The sequence below is a fragment of the Lytechinus variegatus genome, chromosome 14, assembly GCF_018143015.1.
Source record: "Lytechinus variegatus isolate NC3 chromosome 14, Lvar_3.0, whole genome shotgun sequence".
In the NCBI taxonomy this organism is placed as follows: Eukaryota; Metazoa; Echinodermata; class Echinoidea; order Temnopleuroida; family Toxopneustidae; genus Lytechinus; species Lytechinus variegatus.
Window position 1 is genome coordinate 3,960,730 of NC_054753.1, and position 25,860 is coordinate 3,986,589.

Sequence of the window (25,860 nt, forward strand, 5' to 3'; positions counted from 1 at the left end):
ACACTGCAATTTACGGATATATACTAGAAACTGGAAAATGCAAACTTACGATGTGTAAGAAATTACACCCCTTTGTAGTTCATATTTTCACCTCCACGGAAAGTAAAACAAAAACCAAACAAATAAACAAACAAATCCGATGTACTTTACGGCTAGAACTTGATTTACTGATTATCGTCGCAACCAAAATCATTAGAACCCAATGACGATCGGATTTCAACTATTGACAAATATTGCTTTACGAAGCTTTAAAAAAACACATATTAATGATAAATCAATTGTTTTTAGAAACACATCAAAGCTGTTTCATCTCAATTTCACAAAATAAGTTAACTTTTAGCTCGTCAATTTTATCGCCCTTGTCATTTCTTTTCATTTCATTCATTTGTAAATAGTAGGATATTTCCTCACCTCTCTTGTCAGACCTGGGGCGCATGCTCGTTGCAGGTTTTTAATATTTGTTTTCTTGCGTTTTCCCCTATCATGCCTATGAAATATTACGTTTTCATCAGATGTTTCATCCTTCTGTCTTTAATATTTAGAATGCGAGACGTAGCTTTTATGTTAGGTGTATATATTGCGATTGAAATTTATTCTTTTAAACATGATGAAGAAATAAACCTCATTGCACAGTGTTACTTTTTTATAATTTAAGATTTTATGGAGGCTATCCACTTCGATGACAGTGTACGCTTTCCTTGTAGATTTAAATCCTACTATTTAATTAAAAATAAAAACGTATCTGTGTAGTAAAACGATAAATGCCATAAATGCTTTGTTTTCAATTAAACATTTCTTGCTTGTGTTTTGTTTTAAAGAAAGAAAAAAAAACACTCGTTCTCTTTTTCTCGCATGTGTACATATACTTTTATTTCAATAATAGATATCGGACAGGAACGTGCGATATTCTTTTATTTAGCATTTTCGGAAAAAACTCTTAGCCTGCCTAGGTGGCTCCAATGAAGTTGTTTCTTGTTTAGTCAGAACACATTGTACACTGTTCTATGACTGAGGTGGATAGGTTTTGACATTTGCACCCGGCGCCAAGTATTGGTCAAACGGGTGCGTAGTAGAAACACGTCACTGTAACATGCGACAAGATCATCTATCATGTCAAAATGGACAAGGGTGGGACAACCAGAACATATCAAACGGCAAACAATATCCGACATAAGCTACTGTTGAGTTACCTCTTAAAATGATCGCTATACTGTAAAAAGTTTTATTAAAGGTTCCACGCTAGGTGTGATTGTTTTCGCTTGGTGGACTTTGCTTTTTATTGAGAACGATCACTACCTGTGTCCTTTGGGTTGAAATTTGCATCTCGCTAATTTAAATTCCATTTTACCTCCGCCAGCTTTGTTTAGAACAGATACTATAAACAACACATAGAATTTGTAAATCTTGGTTTTTAACGCTCTGATTTATAGCATTAAAGGGCAAAGAAGAATCAGATCGAATGATCATTCCAACACGAAAATGTTTAAAATTTGTCGCCATCCTGAACATCCTATCTGATGCTAATACGAAAAACTCCACTCACCGAAAAGAAAGAAACTTGTTTTCATGAAAATACAGTTATTCCGTCGGTATACTGCCACCATGGATTCAAGGAATTTATACTTGTGGAATATTGTTCCAGATGTCAGGATTGTGATTATTGTGATTTGTCTCACAGGTGGATTTTCGAATGGTAAGATTAGATTTATCCATCAAATGCTGACCAGTTGAATATTTATAATGAATGGTTAATATAATACAAAACAAGCGAGAATAAGGAATATAGCAGTCGGTTAATTATTTTTTCATAGTCTAAAAAAGCCCATTGACTACTTTGATTTCTAATGGAAATTTCGTGACTGTAACTGCATTATTATTATTATGTGATTTTATTCTAAGGTCTGAATTTTATTCTGTAAGAAATTTCGTTTAATGTTAATATGAACAAACTAGTGTTGATGCGGGACTTTTTGCCACAGTAATTGCATTATTTCAATAGTTTTGCTAAAAACGCATGATTTAATCTACTTGATGCATCAAGCTAAGCCAATCATTTTTTTCTCTGTCATAATTCAGGAATTGTAACACAATCGAACGCTCAAACAAAAAGTGTTACTGTGATTGATTATGTGACCTTATTGGAAGTCACTCCGAAAACTAATGACGCTGCATTGCAAACTGAGTTGCTTTCGAATCCTACTCAGATGACAAATAGCCCTACAACAAACTCAGAAAGCACAAACAAAGACGCTCCTACAATGTCAACGTCAAGGGAAACGTCTTCTCAATCTACTTATACACTGATTCAAACTGATCTTGCAACAGGCCAAAGTACAGTGACATCGAAATCTATTACAACAGATGCGTCAACCGAAACTTCAGCTGTGACAGACTCTTCCGTGATCCAGACGAGCTCTGCTACATCGTCAGATCAGCCAACTGATGTAGTCACGGCAGAACCTACTAACCCTACGGAAGTCTTTATTGTTTCAAACACATTGGACGTTTTAACCAGTACACCAGCCCTGCAGTCTACCATGGTGACACCTGCCACCATAATAACGGATCAAGCATCTTCAACTCTTAATTCGAAAAAAACTGAATCGCAAACGGAGTTGACAACCGATACATCGCCGGTACAATCAATCTCATTTTCAACATCTACTGGTGTCATGACAGACGTGGCAACTCGGATTAGAAGTGAAGAAACGACTAAGATAGTTTCCAGTGACACGACTCAGGCGAAAACTGATGACATCACTCAAATAATAACTTATAAAACGACTAAAATCGCTACAAACGAACCGGCTCAGAGCACAACTGATCATGCGGATGGGATGACTCAAATAACAACTAATGAAATGACTCAGATCATGACTGATGAATGGACTCAGGCGACATCTGACGTAACAACACATATCACATTCGATAAAACGGCCATGAGTACAAATGACAGACTGACTGAAAGCATTACTCACATTAAAACTGAGGAAACAACTAAAATGACGACTGATAAAACGACTAAAATCACTACCAAAGAAACGACTCAGACCACAACTAATGGGATGACTCAAACTACCGCTGATGAATCGACTAAGATAACAGCCGATACAAAGGTTCAGACTACAAATGACAAACTAATTGGAGGAACCACTGAAATAATGACTGATAAATCGACTCAAATCAGTTTCCAATACCCGACTGAGATCATTACTGATAGTATGACTCATATTATAACTGATGGGACGACTCATATTTTGACCGATGAATTGACTCAGGTGACAACTGATGAAACTACACAAATCACAACTGACAAACTGACTGACAGCATCACACAGATACAAACTGGAGAAACAACTAAAGTGACGACTGGTGAAACGACTAAAATCAATAATAAGGACACAACTCAGATTACAACTACTGGAATGTTTGAAACTATGACAGATGAATCTGGTACAAGTATACAACTGACAACTGATCAATCGACTCAGATGACAAGCGAACAAACGACTGAGAGTACAAATAGTAAACTAACTAGTGGAACAACTCATATCACGATTGATGAAACGGCTGAAATTAGTACCCAAGAACCGACTCAGGTAACGTCCGACGGAATGGCTCATGTTACAACTGATGAATCGACTAAGATCACAGCCGATAAAACGGTTCAGACTACAAATGACGAACTGATTGGAGGAACTACTGAAATAATGACTGATAAAACGACTCAAGTCAGTTTCATATACCCGACTGAGATCACATCTGATAGGACGACTCATATTTTGACCGATGAATTTACTCAGATGACAACTGACGAAACTGCACAGATCACAACTGACAAACTGACTGATATCATCACACAAATACAAACTGGTAAAACAACTAAAATGACGACTGATGGAACGACTACATTCAATACCAAGGACACAACTCAGATTACAACTACTGGAGTGTTTGAAACTACGACAGATAAAACTGGTACAAGTATACAACTGAAAACTGATCAATCGACTCGAATGACAAGCGATCAAACGACTGAGAGTACAAATAGCAAAATAACTAGTGGAACAACTCATATCACGATTGATGAAACGGCTCAAATCAGTACCCAAGATCCGACTCAGAAATTGTCGGTTGGAGTGACTCATGTTACAACTGACGGGATGACTCAGATTATGACTGATGAACTGATTCAGGCTACAACTGACGAAATTACCGAGATCACAGCTGACAAAATAACTGAAAGTGCCATTGACAAACATACTGATATTATCACTTTTTTCACAACTGATGGAACGCCTAAAATCACAACAGATGAATCCCCTTTTAAAACAACCAAGACAACTGATGAAAATAGTCAGTTAACAACTCACAAAATGAGTGATCAAACGACACAGAATACAGCGGGGACACCAGACACATCAACGACCGAGGACACACTACTTGCTACAACCGATGAACAATCGAATGCACCAGCCACGAGTCGTACAACCAAAATGACCACTGATATCCTGTTGACCACCGATCAGAAAATGGAACCTGTTATAACTACCATTAAACATACAACAGCCCTTGTAGGTACGTTAACTTATTATGGGAAGACGTTTCAGTTAGGTAAAAAGGAAAAAGAAAAAAGAAAGAAAATTATATCGTAACCATTAAATGAAAAATGATGATACAAATGATACGAACGTTTCGTTTTATTCGTATATGATGAGATTCGTATCATTCGTATATTATGATAAGCTTCGCATATGATACGACAGTTTTACAGCAATTGTTTGAAAAATTTCATATCATTTACAATATCCTGGAAGAAACCATGGTCCGTTTTATAAAGATTAAGAACTGCATTAATTTTACCTATTTCGAATGAAGCTACCATGTAAATCTTGATTGGGTGCTGAGTCCCGTTATCATGGTATTTTAAATAGCAAAGCGAACACTTTTGGTTAAAGCTGCGCTCCTACTGTATCGAATGCTCTGCCCGACCTCGTGATCTGTTAGATTTCTTTATTCCATTTTCGTGCTTTTTTCAGCTGTTAATATAATTAACGTTTATTTCAATGCTCCTACCTGAATAAGTACAACCACATGAACTTTCACGTATTTTAAGCAGATAAAACCATTTTCATTGTAAACGTTGCACCGTACTAATTATTGGTACATCTGAGATTGATGAGGTTTGTTTGTTACATAATTCTTTTTGGTTTTAATTGTATTAAGACTCTGTTGCAAAGACACTTTTTATTCCCAGGTTGCATAATGCCAGTCGATCTCGACCATGACATTTACCCAAGTGTGAGGAAGGACCGATATGACGTAAGTGACTTCATCATCCTATACTGTCCACCCCCTCCATATGTCTTCTTTGGGGAAATATTCTCTCAGTGTACAGAATTTGGATGGGCACCAGATTTCTCCGCAAACGCGTGTTACGGTAAGCTGACGCAACGTGTTAAAGGGATTGTCAGAATAACGGCAGTAATGAACAAGGGTTACATAAGTTTCTTAAAGGTCAAGTCCAATCCGAGACCAGAGAAATACTGATTTAATCAACAGAGAAAAATGCAACAAGCATAACGCTTAAAAAATTCCATCAAAATCAGATGTTAAATTAGAAAGTGATGACATTTTAAACTTCACTTATTTTTCATAAAGTAGGTGTATGCACTATTCAATGACATGCAAATGAGAGCCGATGATTTCTCTCACTCCCTATATTAGTTTTTTATAGATGCAATTATACTATATTCAAAATTTTACAATATTAAAGGACTAACTTGACTGAACCATAAATAACATGAAACTCCACATGTTCACGGAGGAATAGAACTTCGCTTAATGAGGGGAAAATGGTACATTCCATTTTTCACATAACAAAATACAAAATAAGTAGTAAGTGTGTGATGTCATCGATCCCCTCATTTGTATACACACCAGGATGTTTAGTTGGGGTGGACTTGTCCTTTAACATAGAATAGTGGTAATCCTTTTGAAAAACTGGACTTTGTGATACATGTTATATTCAAAACAGATATTTCACGTGAAAAACCATCTCTTTGCAAGGTAGTGGGAGTGTCCGTGCATGTGTTATATCTCTGATAACGAAAGTTAGTCATAACCTGTATAAACTTTGTTTATGTCGTTTGAGGTTTCTTAGTCATGCCATGCACCATTCCTTAGGACGTCTATAATTATGTTTCTGATGATCTGTTCTCTTCTTCAGCCCCCTGCTCTGCCCCGGGAGTACCAGTGTATCTAACACATGGAGATGCATCATCTGGAGAAAGGAAAGATCAGTATGACCACGGAACCACTTTGGTGTTTTCTTGTACTACTACATGGCGAGTACTGAGCTCGACGCCGAATCCCACTTGTCATGACGGAGCATGGGTTGGCCTAGATTTTCCAACGTGCGAAGGTACCAAGTATCTCTATAAAGCCGATGTACAAACACAAGCACCCTTTTTTTAAGGAATAAAAAGGTTGTTTGCCCTTAGAACATCAATGCATGTCGCCTGGTGTAACATAAACTAAATGCAAATAGCAAACTTTCCATTTCAATATGTTCTATTTCATACTCAGGGCAGTTCAACGTGCCAATATATCATAATTCCAAACACAAAGAGCCGTACTGCCCCTATGGGGAGCTGCTTATTTGGTTGGGACCCGACTGGATGTCGAATAAGGATAATTATTGTTAAAGTGCAAATAGCGCATTCATACATGTATACATTCAGAAGAAAAAAAATATCTACGGTTCATATTTACTATTGCATATTTACGATTGGTATGAGCTGGATTTGGCACTTGTTTATACAACTTTTCACAGTATACAGTACTCACCAAATTGGTAGTTTGAGATTTGATAGGCTACCCGATCTTTTTTTTTTAAGTTTATCATCCCTATCAGATTTAGTTAAACTCCCTTTCTTTCTCCTTAATATCAAGACCCGGTGTGCACCATTCCTATCGATCTGGATCCGGATATCCGAATAAATCCGTCTCAAGCCGAATACATGTTGGATGACCTCATACTTCTCTATTGCCCTCCTGTACCATACGCCACGAGAGGGACAGCTTTTTCTGTATGTACAGAGGGAAGGTGGGAGCCAGATATATCAGACAATGCTTGTTATGGTAAATGATAATTATCCTGCTGACAAGTGAATCGTATAATTCGTATAATAGATATGGGCTCTCTACAGGACAACCCGATTCTACAATCGGAAACTGGCAAAACTATATTTGTTTGAAAACAAAATCAATATACTTACAAATTGTATTTAAATATTTTACCAAGTAAAACAAATGAAAATTTAAATCACTTTTAAAGCAAAGAGTGTGATAAGAATGACAAAGGATTCAAGACAAAATATGCAAGGTTGATATAAATTTTTCATAATCGCATTTTATGAAGGTAATTAAAAATTGCTTCAATTTATACTATGTTGCAACTCTCCGACAATTAAGATTATGTTCGCTAATATCAACAATGGTGTAGTTTTTTTTTTCAACACCGATTTTAGCTTTACGTTTATGGTTTTTTTCAGACAAAATATTCGTGCATAATGCAAAGTTCGCTATTTTCTTCCGACAGCGCCTTGCGAGGCAATAGTTTCGTCTGGACCATTAGTGTTCACTATGACGAAAGGCCTGGTCAGGGATGACAAGTATACCCACGACTCAGTCTTGTCATTCAGCTGTACCCGCGGAGTGCTCTCTGGACCTTCTCTTCTGACCTGTGTAGATGGGACATGGACTCCTAGTGATCAACCAAGCTGCATGTGTAAGTTATCAAAACTATCTGACTCAAGACGGGTACTTCATGAAACTGTTTGCAAGCTACGAACTTTAATATCGGCTGGTGACCATATCCTCCGCTTAATGATCCATCCGTATGTAACTGATTTGGCACCAAAGAACTTGTCCCAGACGTGCGTATAAAAATGCGTAAATCTGCGAACACACTGGCGCAATTTTCTGACCCCCGAAAAAATTATAGTCATCAATGTATCCGATCCTTAGTCTGAAATTAAAACATTTACAATTAAATGATCATTTTCTTGGGATTGATGTGTTCTCAAGAAGAATAGCAGATCAAGATCATATTGCTTTTGTAAGGTTGAGAAAATTATATGTTTGGAGGTAGAAAATGATCTTAAGTTCTAATTCAAACTCAATTATCAAACTGAAGAGGGAAATAAGTGAACCAGACGCAAAATGAAGAGAACTTAAACCGAAGAAGTCTGGTAGTGCACTGTTTAACATCTGGGCTGATTTGCCTCAGCTAAAATCAAATCATTCTATAATGTACATAAATATTTAAATTAGAAGTAACAACCAATCAAACTAAAGAAAATGGAAGGATCGAACTAAAATGTAAGAACCCAATTCATAAGATAAACCAATAAGGAATGAGATGAGATGACAAAGATGTCTGGTGATTACGTAATAATGGAAGTAGAAACTATGGAGTCAGGTGAGGGATGGAATGAGTGGAACACCTGAAGAGAGAATAGAGAAGGAATGAAGATGACAAAAGAGAATTGGAGGAAAGGCATTCAGAGAAGAATGAATGACAACTGAATATCATGTAACTCAAAAAAACATAAGTTCAGACTGCAAGGGCAGTGCTGAAAAGAAATACAAATGAACTAAAGTCTAGACAGAACAGAAATGTAAAACAGCTGAAGAATTAAAAGTCAAAAGGAATAAACAAAATCTGAAAATGACAAAATAATCATTTTACATTTTCAAACATTTTTATTTGTTTTCAAGGGAGGGGGGGGGGTTGAATTTTAATTCTATTACAAAAGTACGCACTGTTAATCATTTAATTTTACATGTACGGGGTTTGATTAGTACCATGTAAGACGATTCTCAGCTTTATTTATTGATCGAATACTTTAGCAACATTTACATTTTGAATTATTCTAGTTGCTGGGACAACAGAGGCAGTCACCACATCGGAACCCAAGCCCATCTTCACCCAAGAGTACTTCACTCTTCCACCCGATGGACAGAGTAAGCTAAGCTTCTTTCTTTCATGTTTTGTATCGTTTATACAATATAATAAATTGATCACTCATTATAAAAGAAATACTCAAATATCTTTCAATGTCGTTAATGGTCATGATGGTTAACAATGGGCTTATTCCTTATAGCGTTGGGTCACACAATGCGCACCAATGAATACAATGGTCACAAGATAATAGACGTCAATGTGAAGATTGAAAGATTTTTCCAAAAAAATACAGCAACACAAAACAATTGTAAAGTTAGAATTTGACGAGGATTGTCGTGTACAGGATGAAGATTTGTAGTTTTTCAATTTGTTTTGATACTGTTTTTGTTTTATCTTGTAAATCGATTTTTATTTAGATTTGAATTTACCGATTGAGGGCGTATTGCTTTTTGTACAGTCAATGGGAAGCGTGTCGCTTGTCCGTAGTTGTTATTATTTCTTTTTATTTCGTGATACGAGCCCAATGACGTAAGTATTATTTTGTTTATTTTGAAGTTTATTAGTTATATATCAGATAAGCCGAGTGGCATGCTGAATTGTGGTTTAAGTTATTAGGAAATAATGCGTCTAAGTTGTGTAGGCCGAGTGAATGTGTTCAAATAAAAACACGGCATACGTGTACATTCATGCACGACGTAATAGAAAGCGTACATGGCGGTGGTTGTGTATGAAATGCAAGCAACTTTAATTTGGCGCCTTAGGGCACGTGATGTATGCATTGTCATAAGCCATGTAAACATAAAGAAGTAAACGGAAACGCATTTAAAGTCGTAGTTGAGTTCCATTATTATGAAAATTGTTTTTACAAAAAGGTGAATTTAGGGTGCATTAATCAATACATGACATTTACAGTATGCGTATATTTGATATGACCTTGAAACATGTCAGGTCATTCTTGGTTGTTGAATAGTTTCAGTTGCAATGCAAGTCGACGTTATTTGTCCGTTTGGAAATCTGTAGACATTTATATATTTCATGACATGTCAATTCAGCCTATACAAGTATTATTTATTCTTTTATTAAATTGCAGATTGAACCATGCAGTCTCATTGTGCACACTTCAATACACTCTAGATTCGGTCTGATTCTTGGGTTTTGTTTAGTTTCGACGAATCACACGCCACAAGGATATAGGGCTTATCGTCTTTAACTTTTACTAAATTTGGTTTCCTAGCCTCTCTTATGTTCATCTCATATTTTTCAGATTGCACAGTTTACCCGACTATTCTTGACACCGACCTCTACGTGATTCCGCAGCAGTCCCGGCTCGACAACCAATTCATCCACGGTGATAGTTTTCTTCTCTACTGCAATGACACCATCTCAACTCCTATGATCTGGTTCACATTCTGTTGGGATTCTAGATGGTACCCTGACCCATCTCAACGATTCTGCTACAGTATGTTAATTATTAACTCACGGTATATGATTGGGCTGGTAAACCAAGTGGGGGGGGGGGGGGGATAGGCTGGGCAGCTTCATGTTAAATCCCATTTAACATTTCTCTTCAAATCATTTGAAAATCGGAAGAATGGGGCGGACGCTTCAAACACAAACATGCATTAAATGAAGAGGTAGCTATTCCATTCTCAGACCTTCTTTGCCGTTTGCTGTTTTTTTTACCGAGAGAAATAATGAATAAGGACCGTACTAAAGGGAGTCCTAACCATTGGAAAATCCGGACATTATTGATTTTTTCTATTTTTCATGGACTGTAAATACTACATTGACGTCATCACAGGTTTATGTGAAATATCTTCACTTTCATAACTGCAGGAAGATGCACCGCTCCGTCCGTCGCAGACAACGTTGTTCATGCCGAGAGTGATACAGGGCTATCTTCAGACACGTACTATCTTCACGGAAAGAACATCGATTTCAATTGCACCATACCGGATAGATCGACTCACATCGGACCGAGCTCGTCGACATGCAGTGACGGGGCATGGAATCCCTCAAACGTTCCAACTTGCGAAGGTTCGTCAGGTCGTATGAACTTTTTGATAATATCAATATACTTGCAATCAATCGCAAATATCATGTTGCAATCTTACAATTGATCTCCTTTAACTATAGAAAATGAGATTACACTCCTTGTCTAAAGGAGCAGATTTGCAATCAATCGCAAATTTCCAATTAATTGCATGGTATATGCTTGATTTTGGGAACGAAATAGACTTGCAATTGATCGCGAATTTCTTGCAATGCCCCATTAGAATAAAATGTATAGAACCGTCGGAGTGCATAACAAATGAGAGTTGTTAACTGCATTTGAAGAACATTTTCCATTCATGTAATATGCAACAGTGAATGAAAGTGAAAATTATGTATTTCAGTATTTTATGCATGGATTAACATATTTAGCATTACTATTTGAAAAAAAACACGCCCAAACTAACACAAGTCTGCCGATTGTCACATGATCGGGTGATCAAATGAAGCTGAATCAACCTCCTCTCCGATTTCCTACATGTCAAAATAAAAACATCGAATGCCGTTAAGTTTTATCAGTATGCCATTTCAAAGCTTGAATTCTCTTCTTTTGTAATGAAAGAGTGCTTAAAGGATTGTTCATGTCTCGGAATTATTAATGATTTTGGAAGGTCCGGGTTGACATATTAATGCAGATAATGATAACAATGATAATAAAAGCACAGACCAAAGGGGGAAAATATGTAAGGCGCAAGAAGGTTCTGATACATGTTCAAACGCAGTCATAATTTAACAATAGACTCATCAACTTTCCTGTCAAATTATTATTTTCCAGTATCTTCTACGACATACAATTATAGGACAACTGCACGGGTCACTGAATTTCCGTTAACAACCGCCAAAGACAGTACTCATGATTTTTCAGAGTTCTTAGCGAGTGAAACGTCAAGTACAGCGACTGAAGGGCTTAGTTCACCACAACTCACTGATTTCGCAAGCACAACGAGTTTCGGCACAGAAAAGACACATGCCACAGACCCTCCAAACTGGACTACATTTAATCCCAGCCAGTCAACTGATGGCGAAATCGATGTAACGTCATCAGGAACCGAGGATACTTTGAGTGCCTTGCCATCAGTAGGTCAAACAGGCCAGACAATGGGACTGGGGTCCATGGCAACATTCGCAACGCATACCTCATCTGATGAAACTGACCAACCTTTGTCAGCAACATCGGGTATTGACGTTACATTTGGTACCTTGCTCACAACGGCTCATGACGCTACCACTGCAGGCATGAGACCTACTTCTGATGAACAAACCTCTTCAACATCATCAAACACCAGAGACACTCCGACTACAGTAGACCCCGTGTCTCGTATGGCATCAATCCGCCAAACAGAGCAGACACAAGGGCCAACGCACATAACCTCAATAAGAGAATATACTGAAGCTGAACAAACTGACCAACATACGTCAACAACATCTCGCATTGACGCAATAACCTTTGGTACCTTGATCGCAACGGCGTACGGTGCTACCACCCAAGACATGGGACCTACATCTGGTGGTGGAACGACTGCAACGTCATCAGGCACCAGGGATTCTCTTCATACCTCAGATCACGTGTCTCATATGACACCAGTCCGTCAAACAGAGCAGACACAAGGGATGGCGTCAATTACCTCAGTCTTACAAACGGAATCTGATGATACGGACCAACCATCGTCAGAAACCTCAAGCATGGGCGTAACCTTTGATACCTTGGTCACAACTGCTTATGGCACTACAACCCCAGACATGGAACATACAACAATGACGATCGCTTCTTCACAAAGCGGTTCAGTGACCGAAACTCTCTCATCTTTTATGACCTCTGTACCACACACACCGACGGAAACTCTCACTCAGATCAATGGAAACCCGACAATGACTACACAATATCTTTACCCCGTGACAACAGGGACATATATGCCTGATACCGTAAGCACATCGATGGAGACTTCCGAACCAACAGAGCCGGACAGAGGTACCACAATGATGGTCTCCACGAGTAAGACATCGGACAAATATCCATTTACAACGGATCGTCAAGGTATATTGTTTGTATCTTAAATCAGTATTTCGTTTAGTACAAATATAAAAGAGCATTGTCCATTTGATTACTATGTATCAGTCTTTCTCATCACACTCAACTGGTTCTTCACTTTATTTCCCAGAGAGGGATTAATAATCTTTAGAACAAGCATAATTCTTCTAGAAGTCTCAATGTTATGACAGCTTTGACTAATAGATTCTGTTACGATTCGGGATTATTTCAAGATTCAATATAGCATTTAAAATATGAATTCATTTCTATCGTCATGTATTTTGTAGAACCATGGTGCGTGTTACCACTCAACTTTGACCCTGACGTCATATTGAGCTCGACGAAGGATCGTTATGACGTTGGCGATTTTCTCATCCTATCTTGTCCTCCACCACCTTACACTGCTGTGGGGGAGGTATTCTCTCAATGTACGGAGACAGGATGGCTACCCGACATCTCCAGCAAGGCATGCTATGGTAAGGATGTACCAAATATCGTGTTTATTTTTATCCTTGTCTTTTTAAATTCTATGTTTGCTTAAACAAAATTCTAGATAATTCTCGAATTATCTAATTCTACGTTTTCTTCCATCACCTTTGTGCAGCTCCGTGCTCCGCGCCGTCAGTGCCATCGCATTTAACACATCATGACCAATCCACGGGGGACACACTTTTAGAATACAAACATGGTGCCGAGCTCTCCTTCAAGTGCAAAGTGACTTCGAAAGTTTTGAGTAACACATCTAGCCCAGTATGTGTCGATGGTGTGTGGGATCAACTCAGTTACCCGACGTGTGAAGGTAAGGCTTTCAGAGAAGAATGAATTTTCGAGAGTATTCAGCTTTCAGAATAATCTTATCATGTGTCATCACTGGCAAAACAAAGTTGTCAGAGTTAGTAAATGATATAGAAAAGCAAGGCAATCGCATTATTATTCAATTTAAAATATATTACCAGAGGGCAATAGCAATATGACAATTCAGGGGTCGATAGTAACATTTATCTCGGCCAAGCCAAGTCCTAATGTTGTGGGACAAATTGAATTTGGTCGTCTTTGTTTAATCACATCTCGCTTAAACTATCAATGGCAAAAATGTGATTACGAATCTTAAAATATTTGATGTACGCCTATAACTTTCTGACTTGCTCTAACTCTTGCTCCCTTTTAGCTACAAGAACTATCCTCCTCCAAATTTGTGAAAGTTTTAACGATCTCTCTCCATATAGCTCCCGTCTGTACTCTTCCTGCTAACTTGGATTCGGATATTCTAGTAAACCCAACGAGAGATGAATATATTCTTGATGATTTTATTCTTCTCTATTGTCCACCCATACCCTACGCGACGAGAGGAACAGCCTTTTCTGTCTGTACTGATGGAGCATGGGTTCCTGATATATCAGGAAACGCATGTTATGGTAACTAATGGCGGCATTTTTGTTATTTCCATTTAAATCCTCAGAAAGCAAAGCTGATATTTAAAAAAAAGTTGACATTGTTGGCGAATTTTCCATTAGCCATGTTCATTCATGACTGAGTTTTAACTATCATAATGCATTTTCCCTTTATAGGGCTAAATTAATTTGGGCCAATGACGCCTATAGTTTCCTGACCTTGCAAGAATCAACGTTTGAAACTATGTCCTCATTATTCAACTTAGTTGTAAAAATATGTATTCGTTTTCAGAGACTTCCTAAAAACGTGTTTAAACAATATTCAATATAGTCTTTGACGTGCCACATTGTTCTTAGAAGAATCAAATTTAATTGGATTATATTTGCGATCTCTGTTTAATCATGGAATGTACCCTGCACGAAAAAAGGGAATTATAATATCAGATGAAGATATGAAAACACCTACAATAAATGAGCCGTATGCTCATGAATTTTCCCAAGAATGGTCATAAACCGACTGCAGAAACGTATCCATGTGATTGAAAGTAAATGGAGAAATTGAGGGCAAGTCCAGGCTGGTTGGTTATCGCGTGTGTGTGTTGGATTGGGCTGCTTGAATGGGAAGGCGTATATGTGTGTGGGATGGAGGATGAGTGTTTTTTTTTCACTGCAACAATATATCTATACAATGCCCACTTATTTTGCAGCTCCATGCGACCCACCTTTAACATCTGCACCGTTGGCATACACCCATTCCACCGGTCTGTTCCATTCAGGGATGTATACTCACGACTCTGTGCTGGAATTCACGTGTACCAATGGGTTGTTGACTGGTCCAGCTGGTCTGGCTTGTATCGACGGTGCATGGAGTCCAGATGCATTACCTTCATGTATAAGTATGTGATATGTTTATGATAAGTATGCATCTGCTTCAATCATTACAATGATGCACTTTGTTCGGGATCATGATTCACAAAATTTGCAACCCGGCTATTCAGTCGACACAAATCTTGGTACTATGTATATTCACTTAAGTATTTTTAAATATTCTTTGGACTATAATGAATTGTTTTGCGTTTGCAATGAATTTGCTTGTTATCGTTAAATAAATGAAAAAAAAATGAATTCTGAGTCACTTTCTACGTGGGGACAAATGCAGTGTATCGTTAAAAGCACCGCTAATTACCGATCTTAATTGTCTTTGATCATTCAGATAAAGAAATAGTGAATAAGTGAATATTCTCCATATAATGATATTTCCCATGCGTTAAAAAATTTCAGCATGGTGAGAAATGCAAAGATTATGTGTCATACTCGAAAGTATTATATTATGTATATATAATAGAATATATATATATATATATATTTTTCTTCGTGTTTCATTCACGAATTGCAGCATCTGGAACTAGCGAATATACAGCTTCTACACTGGAACCACAACCCGTATTCACCCAAGAATACTTCACGCTGCCCCCGGACGGCCATAGTAAGATTCTACTAATTTTATCAAGAATCAGCATGTTAGTTTTCTTTACATTGTATATTTTTGCCAACTCTGGTAATTAATGGTTTATTTTATTAGAATTGTTTGAGAAGTTCTTTAAAGAAGTTCTTAACTTTCCCCTCCTCTCGTGCGCCATCACTCAACTAGCAGCGATACAGAAAACAATGCTTACCGGAAGAACTATCAATGGCATTGTCGATTTTGGAGCCTTGGTTTTGTTTCACAAATCTTTTAATATATTTATAACTGATTGATCTTTAATGTACAGGTGATTCATATCTTAAATGTTAGGAAGTATAATTACAACACAAGAATAGTGTCTTTGACGTTGAAGCCTTGATATAGTCCTAAATTTCATTGAACTGGTGGTCACGAATCAGAACGAAAAGTCATCTGGCCCTCGGTCCATTTCTTTTTAATCCAGAACCGGGTATCCTTGTGTTCTGAATTAAAAAAAATACATATGGGCGATTGAACGGTCAGTCTCAATAGATTTTTACGTGTCTTTTCTAATACTTAGTGCTGTATCTTATGGACGCCATGACAACCCCCAAATCGGTCAGTCATATTACACATAAATGGAACATAAAGTGTCTGATTACTTTTAAAATCTTCTTTCAAATCAAAACACTTTCACTAATTTCAATACCTGCAAATCATTACCTACATATATAATTCTCAAATAAGACATTTCATTTGGGAGGCAACTTCGAGTCTCTTTTGTGGATGAACAAACTCCGGTTAGTAACATTACAGTCAGTCGCATTACACTTTATCCGCCACCACAAATTAGATGTTTTTAAACCTTTCCCATAATTTATATATTCTTTTTCTTTTAATATGATTTAGAATGATGGCTTTCAGATTATCGAACTGAAAAAACAATAGTTTTCAGTTAAATTGAAATTGAGTAAAAAAAACCCCCTATATATATATTTATAGAGATAGAGAGGGAGAGAGTATATAACTTTTTGCATGATTCATATTCTTCTGTAAGATGCGTAAGAAGAAATAAATAAGAGTGAACTCCCTTTTATATTTATGAACTTCCATATGAGTTTTAATTGAAAATTGTGATTGAGATTTGTTTTTCGGAAATGTCCGCTTTTGCTTCGAATCGCTATATGTATTTAGCTGAGTTGTGATTTTTCAGTGCCTTTCACAATAACAGTTCCATCCCACAGAGAGGTTAGAACTTACTCTCCATGTGAAAGAAAAGAAACATATAAAGTACTATGCTCGCTTTCATTGAGACATTATATATCGCGTTTTTTCTCCCGCTTTCAGATTGCACAACGTATCCTACAATCCTGGACGATGATATATATGTGATCCCGCAGCAGTCCCGGCTCGACAACCAATTCATCCACGGTGATAGTTTTCTTCTCTACTGCAACGATACCATCTCAACTCCTATGATCTGGTTTACATTCTGTTGGGATTCTAGATGGTACCCTGACCCATCTCAACGATTCTGCTACAGTACGCCCTCTATTGTTGAGCATTATGATACAAGAGCTGACGAACCATGCATTGTATTTTGTCATTTTAACTTTAATACGATATAGGTCTACAGTATCTCAATTGGCATATCGATACCATTGTTAAAATGATAACATACCAAACTGGTTCGTATTTTTCCTGACTCTACCGTGAAATTATTTTAATAACACAACTACAGGTGACACTTAACATACACACATACACGAACACAAAATGCTTTGAAGACCCCTCATTGTTATTTGACTTGAAATTAGTGATTACGAATCCTGGAAAGTGAAATATATTTGCACCGTGCCAACAGCTAGAAATTTAGCCTTAAACAGTGCACCACTATCATTGTCGGCTGAGTTCTGGGGAATGGTTTTGGTCTATAGAATACCCTTTCTTTTATTTCTTTTTTTAAATTCATTAACGCAATGTGTGGCACATTGCACTGGACGAACTGCAATATACATCCGAAAGTTTCCGTAGATGGTGTAGTTGATAATGATGCAAGACTAAGCTTAATCAAAGAGATAAAATTTCATGATTGTGAAAAGAACGTATTCTTAACTCATCACACCGATCGAACGCAAACTTTGAGTGAATAATCATTTGAAAAAATCGTTAATTTGATCGGCCAGAATATTGTTTACATTATTGACTTAAACCTTGAAAGTTTTAAAAATGCAAGAGTTATGTAATTGCAAGGGTTTGGTATGTTACAGAAATTAACCATTATCCTCCTCATTTTTAAACACAGGATACTGTGAGGTGCCTGAAGTTCCTCCGGGTGTGCTGCACTTCCTGACTTCAACAGGAAATTCATCTTCGACATTTTATGAACATTCTAGTGAGATCGGTTTTAACTGCTCTTTTGCCACAAGACCCATCCTTCAAGGTACAGAGACCATGGTATGTACAGATGGTTTATGGTCACCTACAGAGGTTCCAACTTGCACAGGTAACACTTTTTAAAATAATGTTTTACCATAAGGGGGGGGGGGCTAGATAATTCTATAATTTCTTTTCGCACTGTGGTTTCATGTAGTTTTGATAATCATTGATTTTCATATATGTATATGTATCTTTTATATGTGTTACTGAAATACTTTAAATATTTTCGCAGTTTCTCACTTTAACACGTTTTTAATGTTTTAATGTTTTACACGGACTTGTTGAAAAGCAGTCTGTTTGACTGAATGTAAGTTTTACCGTGATTAAATAAAGACAGTGCAAAACAATACAAACAGTCATGACTTAGTAGGCAGGTGAGCATATAAAGATTGGTTTCCACAGAAAATACCGAAATATGGCGAGATAAATCGGTCTTCTTGCTTAAAAATAGAAGAACATGGTATGCATCCCATTTCAATCATGAGGTATTAAACAATGGGTAGAAAACATAGTGTGGAGTGTTGTGGCCCAGTGGATTAGTCTTCTGACTTTGAAACAGGGAGTCGTGGGTTCGAATCCCAGCCATGGCGTAATTTCCTTCAGCAAGAAATTCATCCACATTGTGCCGCACTCAACCCAGGGGAGGTGAATGGGTCCCTGGCAGGAATATATTCCTTCAAATGACATCACGCTATAAAAGGCTGCGGGGCTATAAAGCCAGGGTAATAATAATATAATAAGGGTAATAACATCCAAGTCCTTTGGAAACGCATAGAGACGTTATGACATGATGTGATATGCGCTATACAAGAACTGCGTTATTATCCGTATTATTTAAAAATATATTACGCATTTGTGTTTGCCGCTAAAATTAATGCGCGGTTCTGAATCATGTTTCCCCCTCTCATTTCGTTTCTTAAAGGAGCATCTACAACTTCATATTCAACTACCTCATTAGCACCAGGGACAACCGATGAGTTTACGGGTGGAACTTGGATATTGACGACGGAGTCACACATTTCGATAACCTCCGATTCGCCTATTTCTTATTCTGAAGTTGGCTCTAGCGACTATACTACCACTAATGATATTATTACGGTTCACAAATCAACTGATTATAATTATATGGATAAGACTTCGCTGGCAGTTTTGGAGACGAGTGATACGTTTTCAACTGATCCCACAAACGAATGGACAACCAATTTCCGTGCTACCAATGATATCCTTACAACTCTTACTAGTTTTAAGCCACCGCTGAGAACATCCGAGACAACAGGGCATCCAGTAACCAGTGATCGGGCCAGTGATCCCACCACAAACGTGTTGCCAGAAATCAAAAGTTCTGCAACACCTGTTTCAAACTTCCAAACTCCTACCGAAAATACAGGCGTAGGAGAAACAGATCAAACGACAGTCTTTTCGAAAACTATTGGTGTCAGCGAACAGTCTCCTGGAAATCCTCAAACCATACAAGGACTCACAACGGAAATAGCAATGAACACACTAAAATCAGACAGAATCCATTCCAGTTCAGCAACAATAAGCCCTACTACCATTGCACAGGAGGAAACCCTTTCGACAAGTACTTTAGACGTTTCCATGAAAGGAACACTTACATCGTTCTCTACCCTTTTTGAAGGCACCACTGACACAACAGAGGGCGCTCCTTCAAGTGACGTGACTGTCACTCCAGGCCTCAGAACTACCTCGCAGTATATCGCAGTCATGTCAACAAGCAATGACATCTCCAGCGATACCTCAGATATCGTACCTACCTCTTTTAATCTTGGTGAGACTACAACAACCACAAACCCTCTGTCAAGTTACCAGTCGACCACCCCAATGGTTCCTGTTACCCCTATTCTTGAAACAACTGTAACGGAAGAAGAATCTACTACAATTTCACCAGACAGGACTGGGCCGTTAACTAAAACAAACATTGTTACAGTTGATCAACAAGGGACTACGGAAGAAAGAGGTATATAAATCTAGTAGAGGTTCATATGGCCTTACATAATTATGACCTTTAACCCATCATTTATTGGCATTGAACCAAAGTGAAGTATTCCAAGTCATAGAGAAATGTTACTTTCAAATTATGTTGCTTGTAAAATAGGGAAATTGCTAAGTTTGCAAATACACCACCACAATTTTTAATGAATTGAGATGACCTGACATGTATTATTTTTTAATGACAGGAAGCGATGGTGACATCAGGATAACACGATATGAATTATTGTTTATACGTATTTACTTATCATATTAATCGTTTTCAATACGAAGATCTCCCGTAGTACACCCTTTAAATGCAAATTAGCTAAACTCGTCTCAATTCACACTCCTCACGAAGTTATAATAGGCATCAGTCCCGTTGGAGTGCCTCTTTACTCTACAGTGAGTATAAAAAATACACTTAGAAAAAATTCCTGTAAAATTATACCTTTTGTAATATCCTAAAGGTTTGTTTTTACATTTTAACATTGGTACAGATCCTTCTAAGCAAATGGCGATATAACTGTCGACAAATATTTGTTGAGCGAGCACCACTTACTTTTGAAAAGTTAGTGAAAATGATTTGCGCAAGACTTTTAAATAGTTATGCGAATAAAAGTAGACCTTAATAAAAAATAACACGTGGAATTTCGCTAGTAAAATTGATTTGAAGATATCTTTTTCCCTTTTTAACTTGTTTCCTGGCCCAAAACACTTCGAAGAGTGCATTGTACCCGACCCCACTCCCCCACACCGAGGCCATCATGACGATATTTGTTTTACACTGAGCTGTGATGTACTTGAAATGGCTTGGACTTGATTTTCATTTTGTTAACCATTTCCAAGCCTTGGAAAAAGTGTTAAGAAATAAGTATTGAATGAAAAATGAAATGTAAACCCACTTTAAATGATAAAAAACTTAGTGAAAAAATGCTGGAGATGTCTGATATTAAATTTTGTTCAGATTCAGTTATATATGTCCTCAGATCCAGCTGACACATTAAAAGGGTAAAGGTTGTGCTTACGAAGTGTTGAAATTTCAATCTGGGTGGCAAAATTGATGCAAAATGCTTGAATGTATCCGTTTTATTTCCATTGACTAAAATGTTTGAAGGGCAAGTTTGATTTCGCCTTTACCCCTTGACACAGCGTGAAAACGAGCATTTCTGGGCAAACAGATTTTTGCGAGTAAACAAATGGACAGTGCTCACTCAAGTGTAACATTCTGTCAAAACTTTTACTTTCATTGGATAGATGAGACCCAAAACCAAGATTATATGTGAAAACATTACACACATGTTGTATTTTTGTTCAAGGGCTTTTTCAAAATATAAACTTTTTTTATACGCACTGTAGAGGGTAAGTGTATATTTGTATATAATGAGGGTTCCTATGCGTACTTCTACTTTATCTTTCGTCTTTCATCGTATATTCATTATTTTTCAGGTCTTGTTAATTGCCCTTCCGTTGCCATCAACTTTTAAGACAACATATAACATTTCTGTCTTTTTAAATCATTATTTATGAAGGGACCCAGACAGCTTGGTGGGTAATATTTGCTAGTAGCATAGGAGGGGCATCGCTACTATGGTTGTTGGCTTCTTGTGGCACCCTCATATTCGTTATCATGTCTAAACAGAGACGAAGGAGCGATCACAATAGGTTCGATGCATCAGATTCTAGTGAAAGTGTAAGCTAAGTTGCATATCTTTTTTCAGTTCTAGATCTATCCACGAATCTAATCAAACCAAATGTTATGCTGACGCTAACGCTTTTATACTTTTAAATAGGACATAAGAGTTAGCGACGTTTCTGCAATAAATCAGAAGATTTCTAGTAAAAAAAAAGTTTGAAACTGCACGAGACTGTAATAAAGGTATTGATTGTGCGATAAAGCCCAGTAAGCATGTTTATGTTTATTGGTATCCATTTTAAATGAACCGGTTAACAATTTGAACAAATTATATATGATTCCCTTTAAATGCTGTCTTTCTACAAAACTCCGCTACTTTTAATATAAACATTTCAATCGGATAATGGGGGTGAACAAACATTTTTACGATATTGGCTTGTCTGAATCTAATTCATGTACATTTTGTTCTTCCTCTGTTGAAAGTATTTCACATCTGTTTTGGGACTGCCCTGTAACTCAACAATTTATTCAAAACTTCCAAACCTCTTATTTGAACAATAACGTGTATTTGATAAAGAATTTATTTTTGTTTGGTTGCCCTGACGCTCAATACTCTACTGTAAACCGTTATATTCTTTAGGCTAAATATTTCATTTTTTCGACACGTTGTAAGGGTAATCGTTTGTGTTTTAGCTCTTTTAAGAGCGTATTGAAACGCTATTGTGAAATTGAAAAGGTTCTCAGTCAAAAACACTATAATTTTGTCATATCATTAGATAATAGTACGCATGTACAGTTGTTGTAAACATGTTCGCTTCATGATTCTTTTGTAAATTGAATTGCTTTCGTGTTTGATTTCTGAATAAAATCTTTCTATGAAAGAAAAAAAAAATGTTTATGATTTTAGAATAAATGAAAACTTGAAATCTAATTAAGAAACTTTAAATTAGATACCCTTATTGAATTAACCAAATAACATTCATTATACGAAATGGTTCACGACATTGACGTCAAGTGTGTCCTGTTTGTCCTAATTGGCAATTCTTTCGTGTTTTTCAAGTTTGATGTTTCTTATAGTCCTGCCTGCAAAACTACATATATATTACCAAACATTTGCAATGCTAGCTGTATCGATATGCACAAAATGTGTATTTTTTCTCATTTTTTGTCCAATACATAACTACAGGTCGAGTCCAGCGTTGTATACAACCCAGGCGCAATCATGTACTCAGACCCGGAAGATCCAGGCATACTTCACTATTAGTTGGGAGAAAAAAAAAACAGTGAAAGACTTTAAAATTACTTTATGGATAATCCAGAGGGACAAATATTATGAATCAATTTTTAAATGTCCCAATTCAGAGGGATAATTTTTCGGAGAGACAATGGACATGGCATCCCTGGCACACGAAGACGCATTTTCCTACATGCAGTCGATCGCGTTCTTCGCAATGATAGCTAGATTTCCTGACCGAATTCCTACGTATGCCCTTAACTATTGTTTGTTTTGCATGATTACAGATACAATATAATTTTTTATTAATAATCTAATGCTCAAAGTGACGCCCAGACAATTACCTGAAATGCATATCGAATGGGTTTGTTTTTTTAAGAGCCAAGCTTTGAAACACATGGATCTCTCAATGGCTTACAAAAGCTAGTTTTAATATTTATCCTTAAGTTAGGTTGATTAAAGAAGTCCAAATTCGGCCAGTAAATCAATCGAAGGCAAAACTGTATACCTAATACCATGGTCACATTTGATCTACGGCGGCCGTACGGCGAGTCGAAAACAGCCGTTTTATTCATTTTTATTAAACCCACCTATATTTAGCTGGTACAAAAATGTTAAAACGGCTGTTTTTTACTCGCCGTACGGCCGCCGTAGAACAAATGTGACCATGGTATTAGGTATACAGTTTTGCCTTCTATTGAAATATTTCATTTCGTTTATTTCCATTGCCAATTATTTCAAAAGACTTTCTGTCGAACATCATGACGAAAAAAAATCATTAGCATGCTTAAAGTTTGGCTAGTCATATTTATCATTACTCATTTTTTTACCAAAGTTGCTCAAAAATGCATATCTACTCTAAGTGAATCAAATAAATATTTAGGCAAGGATCCACCTCTGAAGGCGAAGTACTTGTAAATTTTTGAAATCTCCCACCTGTATTACGCATGCCAATCATTAGAAAGCATCAATCTTTGTTTGTGAAGACATTGATGAATGGTTACGAATGTGCTATTGAATCAACGACCGTTGGCCCACCATTCAAACACAGAATCATGCTTAAACACATTTCGCTTTTTAATTTTTGTTTGCGTAAGCTATCCTTTTGAGAACTAAGATAAATAAGTTTCATTATTAAACAAAATTCCCGTCCCCAAGAGCAAGGAAAGTGTCAACTTGCAAATGGATATATATACACATGATATTGTAAATATACATACAATGTGCAATCAAAGAGATAAAAATAAACTTATTTCATTATGAGATTGCGCTTTGTTTTATTATTTCATTGAGTCGTTGTCGTGTTTCTCCTAAACTAACGAATGATTCCTATTCAATGTAATGCTTGATTTTCTTTCTTATGTGCTAAATGAAACTCTACTTCATATTAAAAATTAACGCACGCGCGCACACACACACACACACATCTTGCGATAATGCATTACATGCGATTGCATCTTATTCAGCCCCTGACGTCATTTTCTCGATGTATGGCGTGGGAGGAGTGTCTAACCAATACTTATATACTACCAACAGGTTTGAGTACCAAATAATAATTTAAAGGCCTGTGTGGCCAAATTATATCGAATGTACAGCTCTCACTTCCAAGCATAACAGAGGTATCGACATTCATGTATAAAGGGACGTCAGTGGAGTTTGTTCGAGCTTCTTTCTATATTCAGGTTAAATAGTGAAACAAAAATGATAGTGCAAATTTGGTTCATTATAATTTCCACCATTTGTCATCTTCTGCAAGTCGGTGCTGGTAAGTGTTATTTTTTTTCTTTCAAATCAATGGTGACGAATATACAGTATCAGTCCATTAAACTATTATCATCCCTTCTCTGCTTTATTCCCCCTTTCCCTTTCTATTTCTCCCCCAACCTCACCCCCTTTTCCACTTTTTCCTTCTTCCACTGCCCTTATCCTATCTTTTATCCGGATCATTCTTTGCAAAGTAATATCTGTATGAATCCAATTATAGACAAGTCTTCCTTTCATTATTCACCGATTAAGTTTATTTAATTTTTTTAACTATCTTGAACACAGATTGTGCTCCACCAATCCTAAAAGTTCAAGGTTTGTACGTAGAACCAGATCAAACATATTACGTTGAGTTTTTCGTACTGTACATTCATTGCGAACCATCCTACATAAAAGATGGTGATGACGTTACCCTGTGTTTACGAGGTGATTGGATTCCTGACCCGTCTCTTACTGAATGTCATGGTAAGTGGGGATTTTTGATACCCTTTTTAACGAACAAATATGAATAAACCAATATCAGTAACTGCCTACCCCCATACGGTCATGTCCTTTTGAACCACTGATAAACATAAATGTCTTTGTTAGAAACATCAGCTTGTTACCTCGTGATATGTTGTAAAATATGAAGCCCTGAAAATGCTTCGGGTAGGTGACAGTGTACAAATCAACAGAAACACCATCCCTGTTTCATTCCACAATTATGCTACTCGTGCTGCAGTTCATATTCTTTGCTGCAAAATAAAAATAAATCGTCGTCTCTTATCAAATTTGATTTGTGCGTGTGTTGTCTGTGTTGAGTTCGGGATATTTGTATAAAGACCTTTGCAATGTTAATTAAAGTCTAAGTGCCTTCGTTATCATACTGGCATAACGTTGTCGTTCAATTATATTTTTTTATGAAAAGGTAG

The 25,860-nt window shown here is 37.0% G+C and overlaps 2 protein-coding genes and 1 long non-coding RNA gene across 3 annotated transcripts; all 3 read left to right on the top strand.

Annotated features, from left to right (window-relative positions):
- The first annotated feature begins 1,602 nt into the window (after window positions 1–1,602).
- Window positions 1,603–5,080, top strand: LOC121427870 (mucin-5AC-like). The gene is made up of 3 exons (XM_041624443.1): window positions 1,603–1,693; window positions 2,077–4,578; window positions 5,040–5,080. The coding sequence occupies exons 1-3, from the start codon at window positions 1,603–1,605 to the stop codon at window positions 5,078–5,080; spliced, it is 2,634 nt and encodes an 877-aa protein (XP_041480377.1).
- Window positions 5,081–5,265: 185 nt separating this feature from the next.
- On the top strand, window positions 5,266–23,690 carry LOC121428178. Its single transcript, XM_041624783.1, has 10 exons — window positions 5,266–5,440; window positions 6,230–6,424; window positions 6,955–7,143; window positions 7,604–7,792; window positions 8,944–9,030; window positions 10,236–10,430; window positions 18,193–18,393; window positions 19,249–20,304; window positions 21,848–22,008; window positions 23,138–23,690. The coding sequence occupies exons 1-10, from the start codon at window positions 5,266–5,268 to the stop codon at window positions 23,213–23,215; spliced, it is 2,526 nt and encodes an 841-aa protein (XP_041480717.1). The 3' UTR covers window positions 23,216–23,690.
- LOC121428179 lies at window positions 13,348–14,334 on the top strand. Its single transcript, XR_005971742.1, has 3 exons — window positions 13,348–13,528; window positions 13,657–13,851; window positions 14,279–14,334. It is a non-coding gene; the product is annotated as an uncharacterized LOC121428179 (long non-coding RNA).
- Window positions 23,691–25,860: the final 2,170 nt, after the last annotated feature.

Coding starts and splice junctions, on each gene's coding strand:
- LOC121427870 (XM_041624443.1), top strand. CDS start 1,603: ATGGATTCAAGGAATTTATACTTGTGGAATATTGTTCCAGATGTCAGG. Junction 1,694..2,076: donor CACAGGTGGATTTTCGAATG/GTAAGATTAGAT, acceptor GTCATAATTCAG/GAATTGTAACACAATCGAAC. Junction 4,579..5,039: donor ACATACAACAGCCCTTGTAG/GTACGTTAACTT, acceptor TGCTTTTTTCAG/CTGTTAATATAATTAACGTT.
- LOC121428178 (XM_041624783.1), top strand. CDS start 5,266: ATGCCAGTCGATCTCGACCATGACATTTACCCAAGTGTGAGGAAGGAC. Junction 5,441..6,229: donor CTCCGCAAACGCGTGTTACG/GTAAGCTGACGC, acceptor TCTCTTCTTCAG/CCCCCTGCTCTGCCCCGGGA. Junction 6,425..6,954: donor AGATTTTCCAACGTGCGAAG/GTACCAAGTATC, acceptor CTTAATATCAAG/ACCCGGTGTGCACCATTCCT.